The 15,379-nt window shown below is 53.4% G+C and overlaps 1 protein-coding gene and 2 long non-coding RNA genes across 4 annotated transcripts; 1 reads left to right on the top strand and 2 right to left on the bottom strand.

Moving 5' to 3' along the window:
• Positions 1-334: 334 nt before the first annotated feature.
• On the bottom strand, positions 335-5,377 carry ZIC2 (Zic family member 2). Of its 2 annotated transcripts, none has more exons than XM_070579160.1 (3): positions 3,951-5,376; positions 2,005-2,168; positions 335-1,775 (listed from the first exon to the last, which is right to left on the bottom strand). In XM_070579160.1, the coding sequence occupies exons 1-3, from the start codon at positions 5,020-5,022 to the stop codon at positions 1,419-1,421; spliced, it is 1,593 nt and encodes a 530-aa protein (XP_070435261.1). In that variant the 5' UTR covers positions 5,023-5,376; the 3' UTR covers positions 335-1,418. The 2 variants fall into 2 exon arrangements, with proteins under 2 accessions (XP_070435261.1, XP_070435262.1); XM_070579161.1 differs by having other exon boundaries at positions 1,635-1,812; positions 3,951-5,377.
• Positions 5,378-5,507: 130 nt separating this feature from the next.
• LOC139076522 (uncharacterized) lies at positions 5,508-13,588 on the top strand. The gene is made up of 3 exons (XR_011528229.1): positions 5,508-5,644; positions 8,919-8,998; positions 13,290-13,588. It is a non-coding gene; the product is annotated as an uncharacterized lncRNA (long non-coding RNA).
• Positions 11,902-15,369, bottom strand: LOC139076521 (uncharacterized). The gene is made up of 3 exons (XR_011528228.1): positions 14,694-15,369; positions 13,797-13,892; positions 11,902-12,380 (listed from the first exon to the last, which is right to left on the bottom strand). It is a non-coding gene; the product is annotated as an uncharacterized lncRNA (long non-coding RNA).
• Between the last annotated feature and the right edge of the window lie 10 nt (positions 15,370-15,379).

Here is a 15,379-nt window from a genome sequence, read left to right as displayed (position 1 = left end):
TGTTTAGTGCTCTTAAACCCAGTCCAAACAGCTGAAAGAAAGGCATTCCCTCAGATAATGGAGCCATTAGAAACTCTGAAGGTTTCTGCCACCATTCCTCCAGGGGCTTTCCAAAAATTTAATTCACTCTCAATGATGAAACAAAGGACCTTGAAAATAATTCTGAGACTTTCTGCCAAAGGGGCAGTTTGGCCCCGTTTCTATGCATACATACACCTTTCTTCCCAGAAGGCGAGGTGGTGCCTCCCATTCAGCTGATCCATACCCACATCAACTCCCAGCTGCCTCCTTCCCATTTTCTTAAATAACTTTGCTAGAAAAAATAGTATGTTCATGCAGTTTCAACACATTTTATTATATTTCTGTATGCATTACTCTCAAAACATATCACAAGAAATGATCAAACCACTTAAAACCTTCAAATAAAAAAATCTGAAACAGTTTATGCCCACAATTGTACATATTTATAGTTAAGAAACATTCTTTATAAATATTGTTTCCTCTGTAGCAAGTTAATACCATAATTTAATTACAAATGGATAAATATGGCAACGGGTATTTACAGAAGGAAGGGTGTTATTATGGAAAAAGCTAACAGCACGACATTTATTCCCCCCCCCCCCCCACAATCTTTCATACAGGAACTAACAAATTGTACTTGCAAAAGCACTAAAACATCACATGTAAACCCAGCTAACAAAAAAATACATTCATAAGCGTTGGTGGTGGCATGGATGTGTGTGCTGCAGATCAGTGTGCTGAAGAGACAGAAGGGAGACTTTGGCACGGCTCGTTTTTTCCAGTCTATAGTCGCATGAAGTTTACAATCAAGTTGCCTCATAAAAAGGAACACAATATTCAATACCACAATACAAAATAAACCATTTTCTTCCACATTACTTAAAAAGAAACCGGATAAACTAAAAAGAGAAAAAGAAAAAGCCCATCACTTGGGGAAGGGAAGGGAAGAAAGGAGGGAGGAACTCAATCCGGAGAGTTACGAATGGACAAACTTCTATACACCAAGAAGCCATTAAAACCACCTCGGAGAAGGAAGGAGGAGTCCGCTATGTACACAGTCTGTCAGAAGACTGGGAATGGGGTGGGAAGGAAAGCGGGCCTGGAGGAAGGCAAAGAGGGTTTGGGTCAATATTTTTATGGGTTTTTGTTTTTTTTATTTTTTATTTTATATTTTCAGTTTTAGAGACTCCGGAAGGGATATTTTTGCTTTTCATGCTTAGATTATTTTTTTTTAAAAAAAACTTTTAAAAATTCTTCTGGTAAAATCATTTTCATCATCATAAAAATCAGATTCATAATTTTAACAACACGATCACAGGGTGCCCTTGGCGCGCTCGCCATCAGGAGGGCTGCTGCGCCAGGATGCGGACAGGGAGAGGGAGAGAGGTCCCAGCCCCTCACACGTACCATTCATTAAAGTTGGAGGAGAGGCCGCTGTGGCCTCCGGCTGTCCCGCTGCCCCCGCCAGAGCTGCTGCCGCCCCCTCCGCCCGACCCGCCGCCGCCCCCGCCGCCACCGCTGCCTCCACCGGAGCCGCCTGCGCCGCCGCTGCCAGAGCCTCCGCCCCGGTGTACCGCGGACACCGCTGCCGCCGCCGCAGCCGCCGCCGCCGCTGCAGCCGCCGCTGCCGGCGAGAGGTTGGAGCTGCTCTGGGGCTCGGCGCTGGGGGACACCAGCCCCGGTGGCGTGGATGACTCGTAGCCGGAGCTGGCGGCTGGGGAGGACTCGGAGCCCTGCGGGGAGGACTCATGGACCTGCAAGACAAAAGTCGGGAGGGGGGACCAAAGGGGACTGGGTGTGAGTGCAGCTGCTGTGGGGCCAGGCCCCTGGACGGGAGCACCCCCCCCCCCCAAAATGCTCCCGCCCGCCACCCTGGCCAGGGGAACCCTCGCCTTCCCAGGCCCGCAGAGGTTGTCCAGGCCGGTTGTGAGCCGGCGCCGCTGGCCGGCTGCCTCACCCTCCTCCCGGCCTCCCCGGTGGTACCTTCATGTGTTTCCGCAGCGAGCTGGGGTGCGTGTATGACTTGTCGCACATCTTGCACAGATAGGGCTTATCGGAGGTGTGGACGTGCATGTGCTTCTTCCTGTCGCTGCTGTTGGCGAAGCGCCGGTCGCAGCCCTCGAACTCACACTGGAACGGCTTCTCCCCTGTGGACCGCAAACATGGACACTGGTTGCGGACCCCCAGAGTCCCCCGGAGCTCCCACCCATCCTGGAGGGGGCAAGGCCGTGTCGAAGAGGAAAGAGGGGCGAGAAGGGCCTGGGTCCCTTCAACAGGTCGGATTCTCTCTGTGGTAGAACTAAGATGAAATTAACCGCCTTCCCACCTGACAGTTCTGCTCACTTATTTCCTATTTCACTTTCTTCCAGACTGGCGCCCATTTCCTCAAGTTTATAACGAATTTGGGGTGGCATCTGGCCCTGCGCGCCTTTCTATAGGGCTTCTTGGATTCACAGCTTCTAACAAGTTGGTCTCTCCACGGAGAAGCTGTTATTATGACAAAATATTTGGGGCATTATCAAAATCACACAGGCTGCTGGGCTGCTGTCGGTTTCTCTCTGGGGCCAGTAGGCAATTACATTTGGAGTTGCTGTGTGTTGTTTGGGGACCCGGCTGTGGATAGCGACTGAGCCAGTGTTTTTCATCCAAAATTCTGCAAATTGAATTAATCATAATTCTAGTCTCACTTCCAGTCCTTTAAAAATAAGCTGGGAAAAAGGGTAAATATTAGAGATAAGGCAGCATCTAGTGATTGCAGAGAGGCACAAGCCGGGCAGTGGGGGTGGGGGCATCAGCAAAGGCTTTCAAAATCTCCCTGTTTAATTTTCTGGCGGTCCCTGCATCCTGTTGCCAGAATTCCAAATGCTTGGAGTCATTTAGAGGTGTGAGAACTCAAACATCGCTCCACTTGGAAAGGAGACCATTTAACGTTAAATTCCATTAGCACCTAAATTGTTTTTTAAAGACATCCGCTCAGACACAGGACTCGAAAGCGAGTATTTCATGCAAATAAATTTCTCAAATTTTAAACCTTGTTAAAAGCTTGTCTCGCACCTCGGTTCCCTCCCTTCCCGGAAGAGAACAATAGGCCGCTGGCGCATCCCCACTTCGGAGTAAATATTGACGGGGAAAGTTGCTAAAACATTTGGCTTTCTTTTAGGAAATCGTCTGGCACGATTTCGGCTGGGACCTGGTCATAGATGAATAATCTATGAGGCGAGGAGTGTTTTTCTGCGGCTCTTTCTTCTCACGCGATTGCCCCGCGGGGCCGCGCTGCCCCGGGCTCTCTCTGACCGGGTTGTTGGTCCAAGTTTGGAATCGCAAACCCTCTGGTGCCCATTAGGGAATTTCACAAACTGCTGCGAACCCACCGTAAAGCGCCGAGACCCACCCGAGATGGGCTTTAAAAACACTTTAAAAACGAGAAATGCTTTACGGCTTAGGCTCACACCAGGCTCATTTAATGGGAAACAGTCCCGGGAAGGACGTTTGGACCCCGAGTAAAAGAGGTGGGAAAATACACAAGCCACTCAAACACAGACACACGCAGAGCAGAAAAGCACATTCAGACAAGCTGGCAAAATCTTCTCTAGGCTCGACTCCCGGGCACAGAGCTGGAGAGCAGTTTATTTTGTGCCTTCTATTTAAAACGGAAATTATTAACCAGGCTGAGCAAACGAAGCACTTGCATCATCTAAAGCACGCATTTGATGTTACACTGATGATTTAAAACTCAATTTCCGCACATGGAAAAACCCAGCCCAATAATATTCTTCCATTCTCCAACAAAAACAAGCCGCTGGCTCTCTCGCACACACAAAACATCACCCATCCCAGGGCAGAGGCTGGCGGTCGGCCCGTTTCTTCCAACCAACCAACCGCAGCCTCTCTCCCCTTCGCGCCCCGTCCCTGTCCCGGCCCGCCGTTACCTGTGTGGGTCCTTTTGTGGATCTTGAGGTTCTCGGAGCGCGCGAAGACCTTGCCGCAACCCGGGAAGGGGCAGGGGAAAGGTTTCTCGCCTGTGTGCACGCGGATGTGGTTGACCAGTTTGTATTTGGCCTTGAAGGGCTTGCCCTCGCGCGGACACTCCTCCCAGAAGCAGACGTGGTTGCTCTGCTCCGGGCCGCCGACGTGCTCCACGGAGACGTGGGTGACCAGCTCGTGCATGGTGCTGAAAGTTTTGTTGCAGCTCTTCTTGGGGTTGGTCAGCTGCTCGGGGTCGATCCACTTGCAGATGAGCTCTTGCTTGATGCACTGCTGCCGCATGTAGCGGAAAAAGGCACCAGGGTGGTGGTGGTGGTGGTGGTGGTGGGCCGCGGCCGCTGCCATGTTCATACCCATGTTCATATTCATGGGGCCGTACTGATTGTGGAGCTGCGCCGCCGAGTAGGGGTCGGTCCGCGGGCTGGCCACCTGGCGGTACTGCTCCGAGCGCCCGAAAACCTCGCCGGGCAGCCCGAGGCGCATCTGCCCGTTGAGCACATTCTGGGAGCCATGCGGCCCGTGCTGCTCCGGGAGGCCGGGAAAGAGGAGGTGGCCCTGCGCGTCCGAGTGCGCGTGGTGTAGGCCGCCTGCTCCCGGCCCGAACAGCCCGTGCTGCCCGCCGCCGGGCGCCGAGTCCCCGAAGCCGCGGCTGCGGAACAGGAAGTCCCGGGTGGAGTTGAAGGGCGGCCCAGAGTACGAGCCGACGTGCGCGGCATGGGGCCCGAGCGCGGCGGCGGCAGCGGCAGCCGCGGCGGAGCCAGGGTAGGCGCCGGGACCCTGAGACGTGAACGCCGAGCTCTGGCCCGGGGACAGCTCGTGTGCGCCCGGGTTAAGCTTGAAGGCGCCCATGTGAGCGGCCGCCGAGTCCACGAAGCCGTTCTGCGCGGCCGCCAGGCTCAGTTCGCGGTCCTGCATCTCGGCGGCCGCCGCCGCGGCCGCCGCGGCCGAGTGGTGATGGTGGCGCGCGAAACTGCCCACCCCGATGGCCGGGAACTGCGGCCCCGCGTCCAGAAGCATGGCCAGCACGCCCGCCCGCCCCGCCGGCCCCGGCGAGCCCCGCGCCTTCTCGGCTCCCACTCCCGCCCCGCGCGCGGTGCGTCCAGTGGCCGCCCGGCTCCGAGCGCAGGCGGCGGTGGTGGCGGCGGCTTCAACCCTGGGAGCCGCGCTCCTGCGCCCGCCGCCTCCGCCGCCGCCTGGATCTGCCTCGGGCGGCCGGGCGCGGAGCGAAAGCGCGGAGAGGAAGAGGAGGAGGCGGCGGCGGCGGAGGAGGCGCGGGAGGAGGAGGAGGAGGTGGAGGAGGAGGTGGAGGAGGAGAAGAGTCCAAAGCCAGGCGGAGAACCAAAGTGTATTAAAGGAGCTGCGGCGGGGGTGGGCAGGGCAGGGGGGGCGGGCGGGAGGAGGGAGCGGGAGGGAGGTGTGGGGAACCGAACCGAGAGGGGGGCCGACGGGGGGCGAGCGCAGCGCCGCGGCCCCCACCCCTGCGCGCACCCGCGCGCGCACGCACACACTCACTCGCTCGCACGCTCCGCGGACCCGGGGCCCGGCAGCGCCAAGCGGCGCCCGCAGAATGAAATCACAGCAGCGGCGGGGCCACGGTGCCCGAGCGCGGCGGCCGTGCGCGGGCCAGGCGGCGGGCGAGGTGAGGACGGAGGCGAACTCCGCGCTCGGCGCCCGGGCCTGGCGCGCCCGCGGCTCCACCTGACCGCGGCGGGGGCGCTGGGGCGGCTGGCGGAGGCCAGGCGCCCTCTCCGCTGCGCGCTCGGTCGCCCGCTCCCTCCCCCACGGCCCTAGTTGCGCCGCCCCGCGCGCGGCGGGTATTGTTCGGCGCCGCGGCCGCGGTGTTTAGCCCTCCTGGTCCTCCGCGCTTGGCATTGGCTGCGCCTCGCGTAGTAAACTTGCAGCGGCCACGAATTCCCCCAGATGAAGGAAGCTGCCGCGCCGCTCCCTCTTTCTTTAAGTTGTGCGGGAGGAGGAGGAGGGGAGAGGTGGGCTGTGGGAGGGGAGAAAGCAAGCAGAGGGAGGGGAGGAGGGGGAAGCTGGGCTGAAAAACAATAACAACAATAAAAAAGTGATCTCTCGCTCGCTCCCTCCCTCTCGCCAGTCGGCCCCGGGCGCTGGACCCAGAGCGGGCGGCTGCACCCGCGATGACGGAGCTGAGTCCGCGGCCCGAGCAAGTGCGAAGGGGCCAAAGTCGGTTCCCCACTTTCGGCTGCGGCAGGCTCGGTTCGCCACCGCCTCTGTTTATTTCAGTGGGCGCCGCCGACGCCGCAGCCTTTTATTTTTTATTTTCTGTCTCCTCCTTTTCCTCTCCCCTCCCCCTCGCCCCCGCGTACCCGCCCGGCCTCCCTCCCTCCCTGGGACTCCAGGCCGGGCCTCCCGGTCACACCGCCCCTTTAACGGCGGCTCCCGCCCCGCCCGCCCTCCCGGCTCCGCCATTGGCCGCCGCGGCCCCGTCAATCCGGCGCCCCCGCCCCGCGGTCGGTCCGCCCCTCCTCCCCTGCGCCCCCCAAGCTCCGCGGCTGCCCGCCCGGCCTGCAAGCCTGCCGCTCGTCGCCCGCCCGCCCGGCGCAGCGGCTCCTCGGCCCGGGCGCCCGCGGCGCTCCCCAGAGCCGGGCGGCCGGTGTAGCGCGGGCCCGGCCCGCGGGGTCACAGCGCCCTTGGCCCGGTCGGGAGGGGAAGGTGCTGTGCGTTCGCACTCTTCCGCAGAAGCCACCGACTCCCCGGGGACCCGAGCCGCTCCCGGCGGCACCGAAAGCGGGAAGCTCTGGTCGCTGGAGAACGTGGCTGGCACGCGGGCTGCGGGGCGGGAGACTCTGGGCGCTGGGACACTACAGGCCCGGGGCCCCATCGGGAGCGCGCCGCGGGGAGCAGCCCGGGGGCAGGTCTACTGGCCGATTGGCACGCTCCCTCTCCCGGTCCCCCGAATTTGTAAACTTGCTCTGTGGTATTGGAAACACAGGTGCAGGACGGTGGGCCTAGAGAAAGCCAGACATGCCCCTTGCTCCCGCTCTCTGGACGCTCACCCAGATACCGCCCCCTCCCCGGCCGTGGCCCCCGCCCGCAGCTCGGCGCGCTCTGCTCCCCCCGCCGCTCGCGTTCTGCTCCGATTACAGCCGTAAACACTGGGCAGCGGCCCCCGCGAGGGAGGGGGTTGTTTGGAAGTCGTTTAAAGACAGTGTCACCCTCGGGGTGCATGCCCAGAAACCCGGGCCGCATGCCCAGAAACCCGGGCCGCAGCCACGGTGGGGTGGGAAGTGTGGGGACGCCCGAGGTGCGCGGCCAAGCAAGGCTCGGGCTGGAGTTTGGCCGCAGGTCAGGCTCAGGACCTCCGGAGAAGAAATCTCCAGTCTGGTAGGGCTTAAATCTTCTAGAAGATATTTATCACTCCTTCTTAGGGAGCGAGGAACGCTCCCTTCTGGCTGTGGCGGGGCCGCGAGGCTGCTCCCTGAGCCACGCCGAGCCCGCCTCGCGGCCCGGACCCTAGCTGGCCTCTGCGAACGTTTCCTGTCCCGCCGCAGAAAGCCTGCGCTCCCGAGGTAACCGGAGAGGGAACGCCGGGCCCAGAGGCTGCGGAGGTGTGAATGGAAGGCCTGAGGCCAGCATCTTTCTTCGCCTAGCTGGCGTGGAGATCTGCTTCTATATACAATCTCTGGGAGTTGAAATAAAATTCAAGTAAGAGAAAATAACATGCATTTCAAAATTTCACATTGAAATGAAATCAACAAAAACGCGGGAAGACAGCTCTAGCTCGCTACTGCTGCCAGATCCCGGGCTCTCTCGTGCCGGCACCGTCGGTTTCCGCAGGCTTGCGCGGGTCTCGGAAGGTCGGAGCTGGCCGCAGCGCCTCGCCTAAGGAGCCCCGTACCCTCCCGGTGTCCACCCCCCTCCCCTGCCATGGGGGGTGGGGGCGCAAAAAGGAGGGAGACTGGGGCATCTTGTCTGAAAGCCCGGGAGTTTGCCTGGAAGCTGGAGATTCTCGCCTTCCCTGAAAGGAAAAATGTTCCTCTTTTCCACACACCTCTCTCTGCTTAGGGAGGGGGGAGGAGCAAAGCCAACTGCCCCCGAGCTGAGAGGGACCCGGGAGAGCGACCGACAGCAAAGACAAAGTCTCCGGGCAGAGAGGTTGCCCTGCTACATTGAATCAATAAAAAACTGTCCAATGCACAGCCTTTCACACTTGTTTACTTTATTCATTAATTTATAAGGGGGGGAGAATAATTGGCAAAGCTTCCTGCAAAATATTTCCAAAAGGAAATATTTTCTTAGAGATGGGTCCCGAGAATAGCAGTCCTGCACATAGGAAAACCTCACTTCCCTTCCTTCTCTCAAGCCATCACACTTCAAGTTTTCCTCCTTTCCCGTTTCTCGCCCCCTGCCCACTCTCTGTCCCTCTGCTCCCGGCCGCGTTCTCTCCTTCGCTCTGGTGGCTCTCGGGCGGCGCCCGCGGGCCGGCCGCGCGGCTGGGCGCTCGCTCGCGCTGGGTCCGGGGCCGCGCGCGGCCGCGCGGTGGGCAGACGCCTTCCTTCCCGCCCGAGCCCCGGCGGCCTGGGCCCTCCTGGCCATTCTTTCCCGGCTCCAGTTCTCCTCTCTCGGCAGGACACAGAAGAGCTGAGCCAAGTTCAAAGTCACGTCGCCGTCCTCTCTTAGAAGTGCTTTATTTCTCTAGAAACCGCAAAACCCCTTTCCCTCATGACACAGTTTTTTTTTTTTTTAAGAAAGAAAACGGAAGAGAGAGCGAGCGAGCGCAAGTAACCAAAAAAGGAGGAAAAAAAAAGAAAAAGAAAGAGAAAGAGAAAAACCTGCAAAGACTTTCAGAGCCACTGCCTCAAAAGTAGATTTGGGTTCCTTGGCAGAAGGAAAAAAACTGGCCAAGTGCATTCCGCACCGTGAAAGTGAATTCACTTTTTCAACAGGTTTCTGGAAGGGCCCGCCGTGGTGGCGTCAGACCCGCAGGACGCACAGCTGTCTCCATCAGGCAAACATGTCCCTCTTTGTAAGTTTTCAGAAATTGTTCTTTGGAGAGCTCACAGAGCCTGTGCCGGGCTGGGCCGGAGCCTGGGGCTAGCGAGAGTGGGGGCTTTGCTTTGCAGTCTGTGGATGGCCTTGCATGGCGGGCCCCTGGGCCCGCGGGCTGCCGTCCATTTCCCGGCAAGTGGAAGGAATGACAGTGCGATAGAGAATTGGGGTTGTCTTCAAAAAACAGAAAATCCCCTCAAACACGCGGGCATTCATTCACTGAGCACCTCATTGCGGTTTGTGGGCCTCTGTGAACGGTTGGCTGACTTCTTTTGTAGTGGGATGAGTATTTTGTGTACATATAAACAATGTATATGCACACACGAAATACTCTCATACACACATAGGTATATCTTGCTGGCCAGGAGAAGCCAAAAACAGACAAGCGAACAAAACCGACCTTTCAATTGGAAAGCAGAAACACTCGGTGACCATACCATTCAAATTTTAAATTTTCTTCTTAAGGCAAGGAATGGAAATGGGGAAAGAGATGGGAGAAACAAATGTGCAATCAACTGTCTATGTACACCAGGCAAAAAAAAAAAAAAAAAAAAAGAGGATTTCACAGGATTTCAGCACCATCGTCTGTATCACAGGCTCATAAATTCAACAAGATCATCAACAGGATATTAAGTTGCAGGTCACCTTTAATTCAGCCCTTTCAGCCGCTCCTAGGCTGGGCGACCCGTGACCCATGAAGGACCACATGTGTGGTGGGGGAGCCCTCTCTGGAAAACCCACCTAGAACAAAAGTTCTTTGTCAGAGCTTTAGAGAAGTGTAATGTAAAAGAAGGGGAAATCTGTAATGTAAAAGAAGGGGAAATCGTGAAAATCTCAGCCAACGTTGTAACTTTTAAATACCATTTTTAAGAAGGGGAAAGTTGAGTGGAGGTGGGGAGGTATCATAGGATAAGGCCCTCTCCAGTCTGCAAAAAGAACTTCTCTTCTTCCTACAGTTAAAATTTACTGTTCTGTAACTGGGCTTATAAAAAGTCTCTATATAAAATATATGCTCACCAGCAGTTTAGTGATAGGGATGCAAATGTTTGTGTATTCGTCATTAGGGACTCAGAAAAAAATAGAAGCCAACATTTCTATGTGACAATGGTTGTGATTTTGCAAAAGGAAGAGAACTAATTGTCCTTACTTTGTCTCCTCTTTCCTCTGATGGGAGTGTTTCTACTGCTGCAAAACAAAACAAAAACAAAAACAACCCCAAAAAACAGGAGGCGTTAGCTTACATAACTGTGTTTAATTCTTTTGAGGACCGTTGTCCTTTGGGCTCTCAGGCGAACTACATCCAGGGAGGTTGAATACCAGTGACAAGGGCGCAGCTTTCCAATAAACTGCAGTATTATTGCAGTAGACTTTGTAATACAATTTATGCTGTCATTCATAAATAACAATGCCATATGTCAACCATATTGCTTACACAAGTAAATCCGTCAATGTGTCACTATTTGATTTATCTCAACAGCTTCTTCAAATATTGAAGTATAGATATACTGTGGGGGGAACTACCCACAAAATTTGAGACTAAAAAAACCCCCCACACACATCCTCTGCTCCTCCTTTATCCCCCATCCAAAAAAATCCTAAAGAATAAGGAGTGAAGGGGAGAAGTAGGTCTCGGAGCTAATATAAATAAATATTGGGTGATTATATGAACCGTGAACACATATGGGAGTTTTGTGGTTCCTGTTTTGACCTTCTAAGCATATATTAAAACACAACAATTAGGCAGTTCCCAAGAAATTACCAAATCTAACGAGTCAAAAGCCATTCTTCAACAATCCCCATCTCTGAGAGTAAAAATGATTGATAACCAAATGAGAATATTTGATGACAGGCCAATTTTACTCAGCTTATTTTTTAGTAGTGGGGAAGTAAAGAGAGCCATAATTTTTCAAGGACTTTTAACCATTAAGGTCAGATGGACTTGGGATGGGTCCACTTCTTGACGATCCAAAACAAACAACCCCCAAACCCTCTGAATCCAACATTCAGTGAGGGCCACAGAGTCCCAATCTCTGCTTTTTGAAAAATCCCCATTAAGTCCATGTACACGGGGACAGGGATCATAAACTTTAGCAAGAAGCACATTTTTGGGTACTCTTAGCCCCACACGTATCTGTGGAGCCTAAGGATTCAGTTCGAGCTCAGAAAAGGGGAAAGGACAGGCAACTGTCTGTAAAGGCGCCCAGAGGGCTGCGAACTGGGCGGCGCTTTGGGGCACCCAAGGCCCCTGGGCCGGGTGGCGGCTCGCACTGGGTCAGATCGCAAGTGATGAGAGCGGGCGGGTGGGGATCTGATCCCTGGCGAGTGCAAGCCAGGCAGGCGGCCGGGGACTCACTGCCGAGATGCTTGGCGAGCCTGATTTGAGAAAAGACCTTGAACCCAAATTCCTCATCACTTCCAGCCATGACAAAGCTCAATTAAAATGCAGCTTTGTGGGCCCTTTTGCCCACCTCGCCCCGGCTTCAGAGAGGTCTGAGTGTCGTCCGTCCCGCCCCCCGCCCCCCCCCCAGTGTCTGCTGGTAACCCTCCTCCTCCCAGTTGAGCACCCAGCGGGCCCTTGCGCTGGGCTTCAAAAGTCGTTTGGTCCCTCGGGTAACTCGGGGCACCCTGTTCGCCCTTGAACCTGCCTCTGGCGGGGCCCAAATGGCACTAGGCGCTCCAAACTCTCCGGCACGCAGTCATTCTGCAAGGAGGCGGCCCTCGCGAAACCACGCAGGATGGTAGGGATGTAAAGCCATTTCACCGGCAATAAAAGGCAACTCCGTGGGTCCCTCAGCTCCTTTCTTGTCCACCTCACCGTCCCAGGCTTACCCCCTCCCCCGCCTACAGAAACAATCAAACAAAGGCTCAAAAGCCAGGAAATGTCCAATTCACTTCCCTTAGAGTTTATTAATTGCCCACACCCATCTCAAGGAAACTTGGCTGTGTTCAGTGACAAGCGGAGGGCACCGGGGAGCCTCAGTCCCCCCTCCTCGCAGCAGGAAGCCGTAAGCGCCAGCCTGGGCATCCCCAGAGACCGGGTCCTGTTGCCTCTAGGCACCTGAGCGCCGGCGGGTTCGGGCCAGCTCCGCGTTTACTGTACCTCCCCAGCCTCCTCGCACCTTTGTTTGAGGCTGGGAATTTGGGGTTCGGGGTGCAAAAGTGAAGTCTGGAAATCGAGGCTCACCCAAGAACACCTGTTGACCCCAGAAAGGGCATTTCCACGGATTGCCACGTTGCTGCCCCCACACAACCACCTCGCTGCAAAAGTTTTGAGGATCGGCCCTGACGATCAGCATCACCGCGGAAATATGGGGCTCAATCCACAGAAGAGCTGGCATAACAACTTCCATAGCCGCCTGCTTTAGAACAAAAAACAAAAAATTAGTATTATTTTCTTCAACGCCCTAGAAATTGTTGGTGTTTATTTAGGAAGTGTGACACAGTTATTGGGTCCTTAGAAACTCCGTATGTTAAGGGGGTTTGGTTTGGTTCCCAACCGGCTTGAAAAAGAAACAGCGCACCTGGGGTCAGGCGGGTCATCACAATAACAAAAAACTAGTCTACAAAATAAAAAGCTCTTTTATAAAGAAAGGCAATCCCGGAAATCCACTGCGAGCCTTTCTGATGACCATCTAGCTAGGCCTATTCTCAGCTTTTAATTGGCAGGCGGTTTATTGGCGCCTTATTGGTGTTGATTGAAATTTTGCTCTCAGTTCTTTCTTTTAAGAATTAGCATCTCAAGTCGATTTACCTGAGTCAATTATCTTTTTAGGGTCTGGGTTTAGTCATAAATTTGCAAATATTCATTAAACGCACTTTGTAAATATCCCTCTTTCCAATCGTCACCCAAATCTCTATTATTTCCTAAGAAAGTCTTTTCTTTTTTAAGGCGTCCATAAAAAGAAATTGATCAGGGAGCTATATTTGAATTAAGACATATTAAATCGATGACAGATACATATCACGCTGTGTTTAACAAGAGCGGTACAAGGAGGCGGGTTCCAGATTCCACACGGCTCTGCTGCACCATTATTCACATTTTTACAGCTTTTCCTTCATGCCTTCACCCATTAAACCATTAAATTTCAGCAATTCAATAAAACAAAGCAGTTATAATTTTGAGGAAAAGCTATTTTGACGGGAGTGGAGGTACCCATTTTATTGCCCAATAAAAATGCTCAACAATCCATATTCAAGGCTAGGTTGTGTTATTTTTTTCTTTCTTCACTCATTTTTTGTTTTGTTTTGTTTTTACTTATAACCTGCAGGATTGCACGCAAAGCTGCCATTTTGGAAGTATTGACACTCATTGCCAAGAAATTCAAATAAAGGAAACTCATCTGAAATGTTCTGAGAGGAAATGAAGACAGTGGTGCCAATTCCAAATGTGATGCTTTCCCCATAAACCATCCTCGGGGATGGCACAGTCCTTGGCTCCACCTTTGTCTGGTTGGCTTGAGACCTTTTAAGTCTTTGAAACAAAAATTGTGAAAAAACTCATCCTTTCCAAATACAGATGTTGATTTTGTCACTGTTTTTTATTAAATTTTTTTTCGTTGTGTTTGCACTCATGCCTTTATTTCTCTTTATTTGAACTTCACTGAAATTTAAAGAAATTACGCATTTGAAATTTGATTGTAGCATTTTCTTTGTTTGCTTGTCAGTTTTGTAAGAGAAATGACATTCCCAAGGCTCACAGGGAAGTTCCCTGTTAAACACTGTTCACACCAATGTAAAGGGGGCTATCGAATCAGTTCTTTGGAAATATTTCTTACCACTTCCCAGGACCGTCTCCCAGATGACGGCTTTACGCAGCCTATTTTTACTTGGACTGCAAACGAATTAAGTTGGTTACATGTTTTATTGTATCCCTAAGGAAAAAAAGATCACATTTTAGTCATTATCAGTTTTTTATAAATAATTTTATGCAAGGTAGCACAATAAAAATTAAAAACCCTGACTTTAATTTTTAAGCATCTTGGAACATCACTAAATTTTAAAGATGCTTTCTTTTTAAAAGCTGACGTGACGCTTTTGGGCAGTAAGAATCCTAAAGTTTAGAGGATGCCACATTTCTCCTCCCCCCCCCCCCCCCCCCCGCCCCGGCCCAAGTGATGCAGGAACCTATTTCTCTTTTTAAACTGATTTGACAGTAAATCACTTGAAAGGGATGGAGCTCACTTTTCTTGAAAGCCGATTTTTATGGTTTTCAACTAAGACATCTCTCCTGCTAGATCAGTTTATTAGAAAATGATAACAAGGTAAAAGGTTATTCCATTAGTAAATAAATAGCGAACATGTTGCTTGATTTTAAAATAATTATTTTATTGGACCAATTCTAATTTGTTGTCCTTTCAAAGAAACAGGCACACAAGTGGAGTGTGTTCTGGACCAGGAGAAATTCTGCTTAAAGGATATTGTTTATTGAGCCGCTTCCCTCTGGAGAGATGCTTTTGGCCTGCTTGCCACTGTATCTCCAAGAGGCAAAAGTTAGAATCTCTACCCGATGTTTTCCCTCCCAGCAGATCTAATTGGAAGTGGCAGATCTAGAACCGAGGAGCAGTGAGATTACACTTCTAGCCAACTCCTTTGAACCATCTTGAAGAAGATTCTATCAGCTAAAAAGTCGAGGTAAAACGGTTCTTTTCGGGAAAGATTTATATTGAGTTTACCTGGTGTTTTGCTGGGCCACATCACTCAAATTGTTTTGCAACCAACAGGACTTTAATATCCTTCCTCATTCCGTCTGCAGTCTGTGCGCCCTATGTGAGCCTTGGCAGATTGGGTGTCCTTTCCAAATAGGTTTCTAGCATCATCTCTACAAGTATCATGACGGGCGTACATCTGTTCGCCGTCGTCCCCAGAGCACACCTCCAAGGGAGGAGGGAGAAAGTGTTTGAATGCTGGAGGATGCTGGGTGCGATGAGACAGAGGTTTTTGAAGTTGGGGGCTCCTCCCGCCAACCTTTTGCCCCCCGGGGGGTCCCCAGCCCTTGGCCACACGGCGCCTTTCGGCCGCGTGCCGGCGCACACTCTCCGCAAGGCACGTCACGGGAACGCGGGGCGCTGCGCGCGCAGGTCCGGTGCAAACTTTCTGCAAGTGCAACTTGGGCATCCCCGGGGAGGAGGGAACGCAGGACTCCTGGCGAGGAGGGGGCGCGAAGCGAAAGCGAATGCGGCCGCGAGCACGGGGGCGGATCCCCGCTGGGCAGAGGGCCTGAAAGGGAGCCAATCGGGCAGCTGCGGCTGCTGCCAATCACGCGGCTCCCTCCAATCCCACCCGTGCCATTTCCAAAATCTCGGTCCCACTGTGCAGCTCAAATGTGGTGTTCACTCTGCCAATCGCTGGAGGACAGAGT

The sequence above is a fragment of the Equus przewalskii genome, chromosome 16 (genome assembly GCF_037783145.1).
Source record: "Equus przewalskii isolate Varuska chromosome 16, EquPr2, whole genome shotgun sequence".
NCBI classification, from domain to species: domain Eukaryota; kingdom Metazoa; phylum Chordata; class Mammalia; order Perissodactyla; family Equidae; genus Equus; species Equus przewalskii.
Note: the sequence above shows the minus strand (reverse complement) of the source record. Positions and strands in the feature narration are given on the sequence as shown.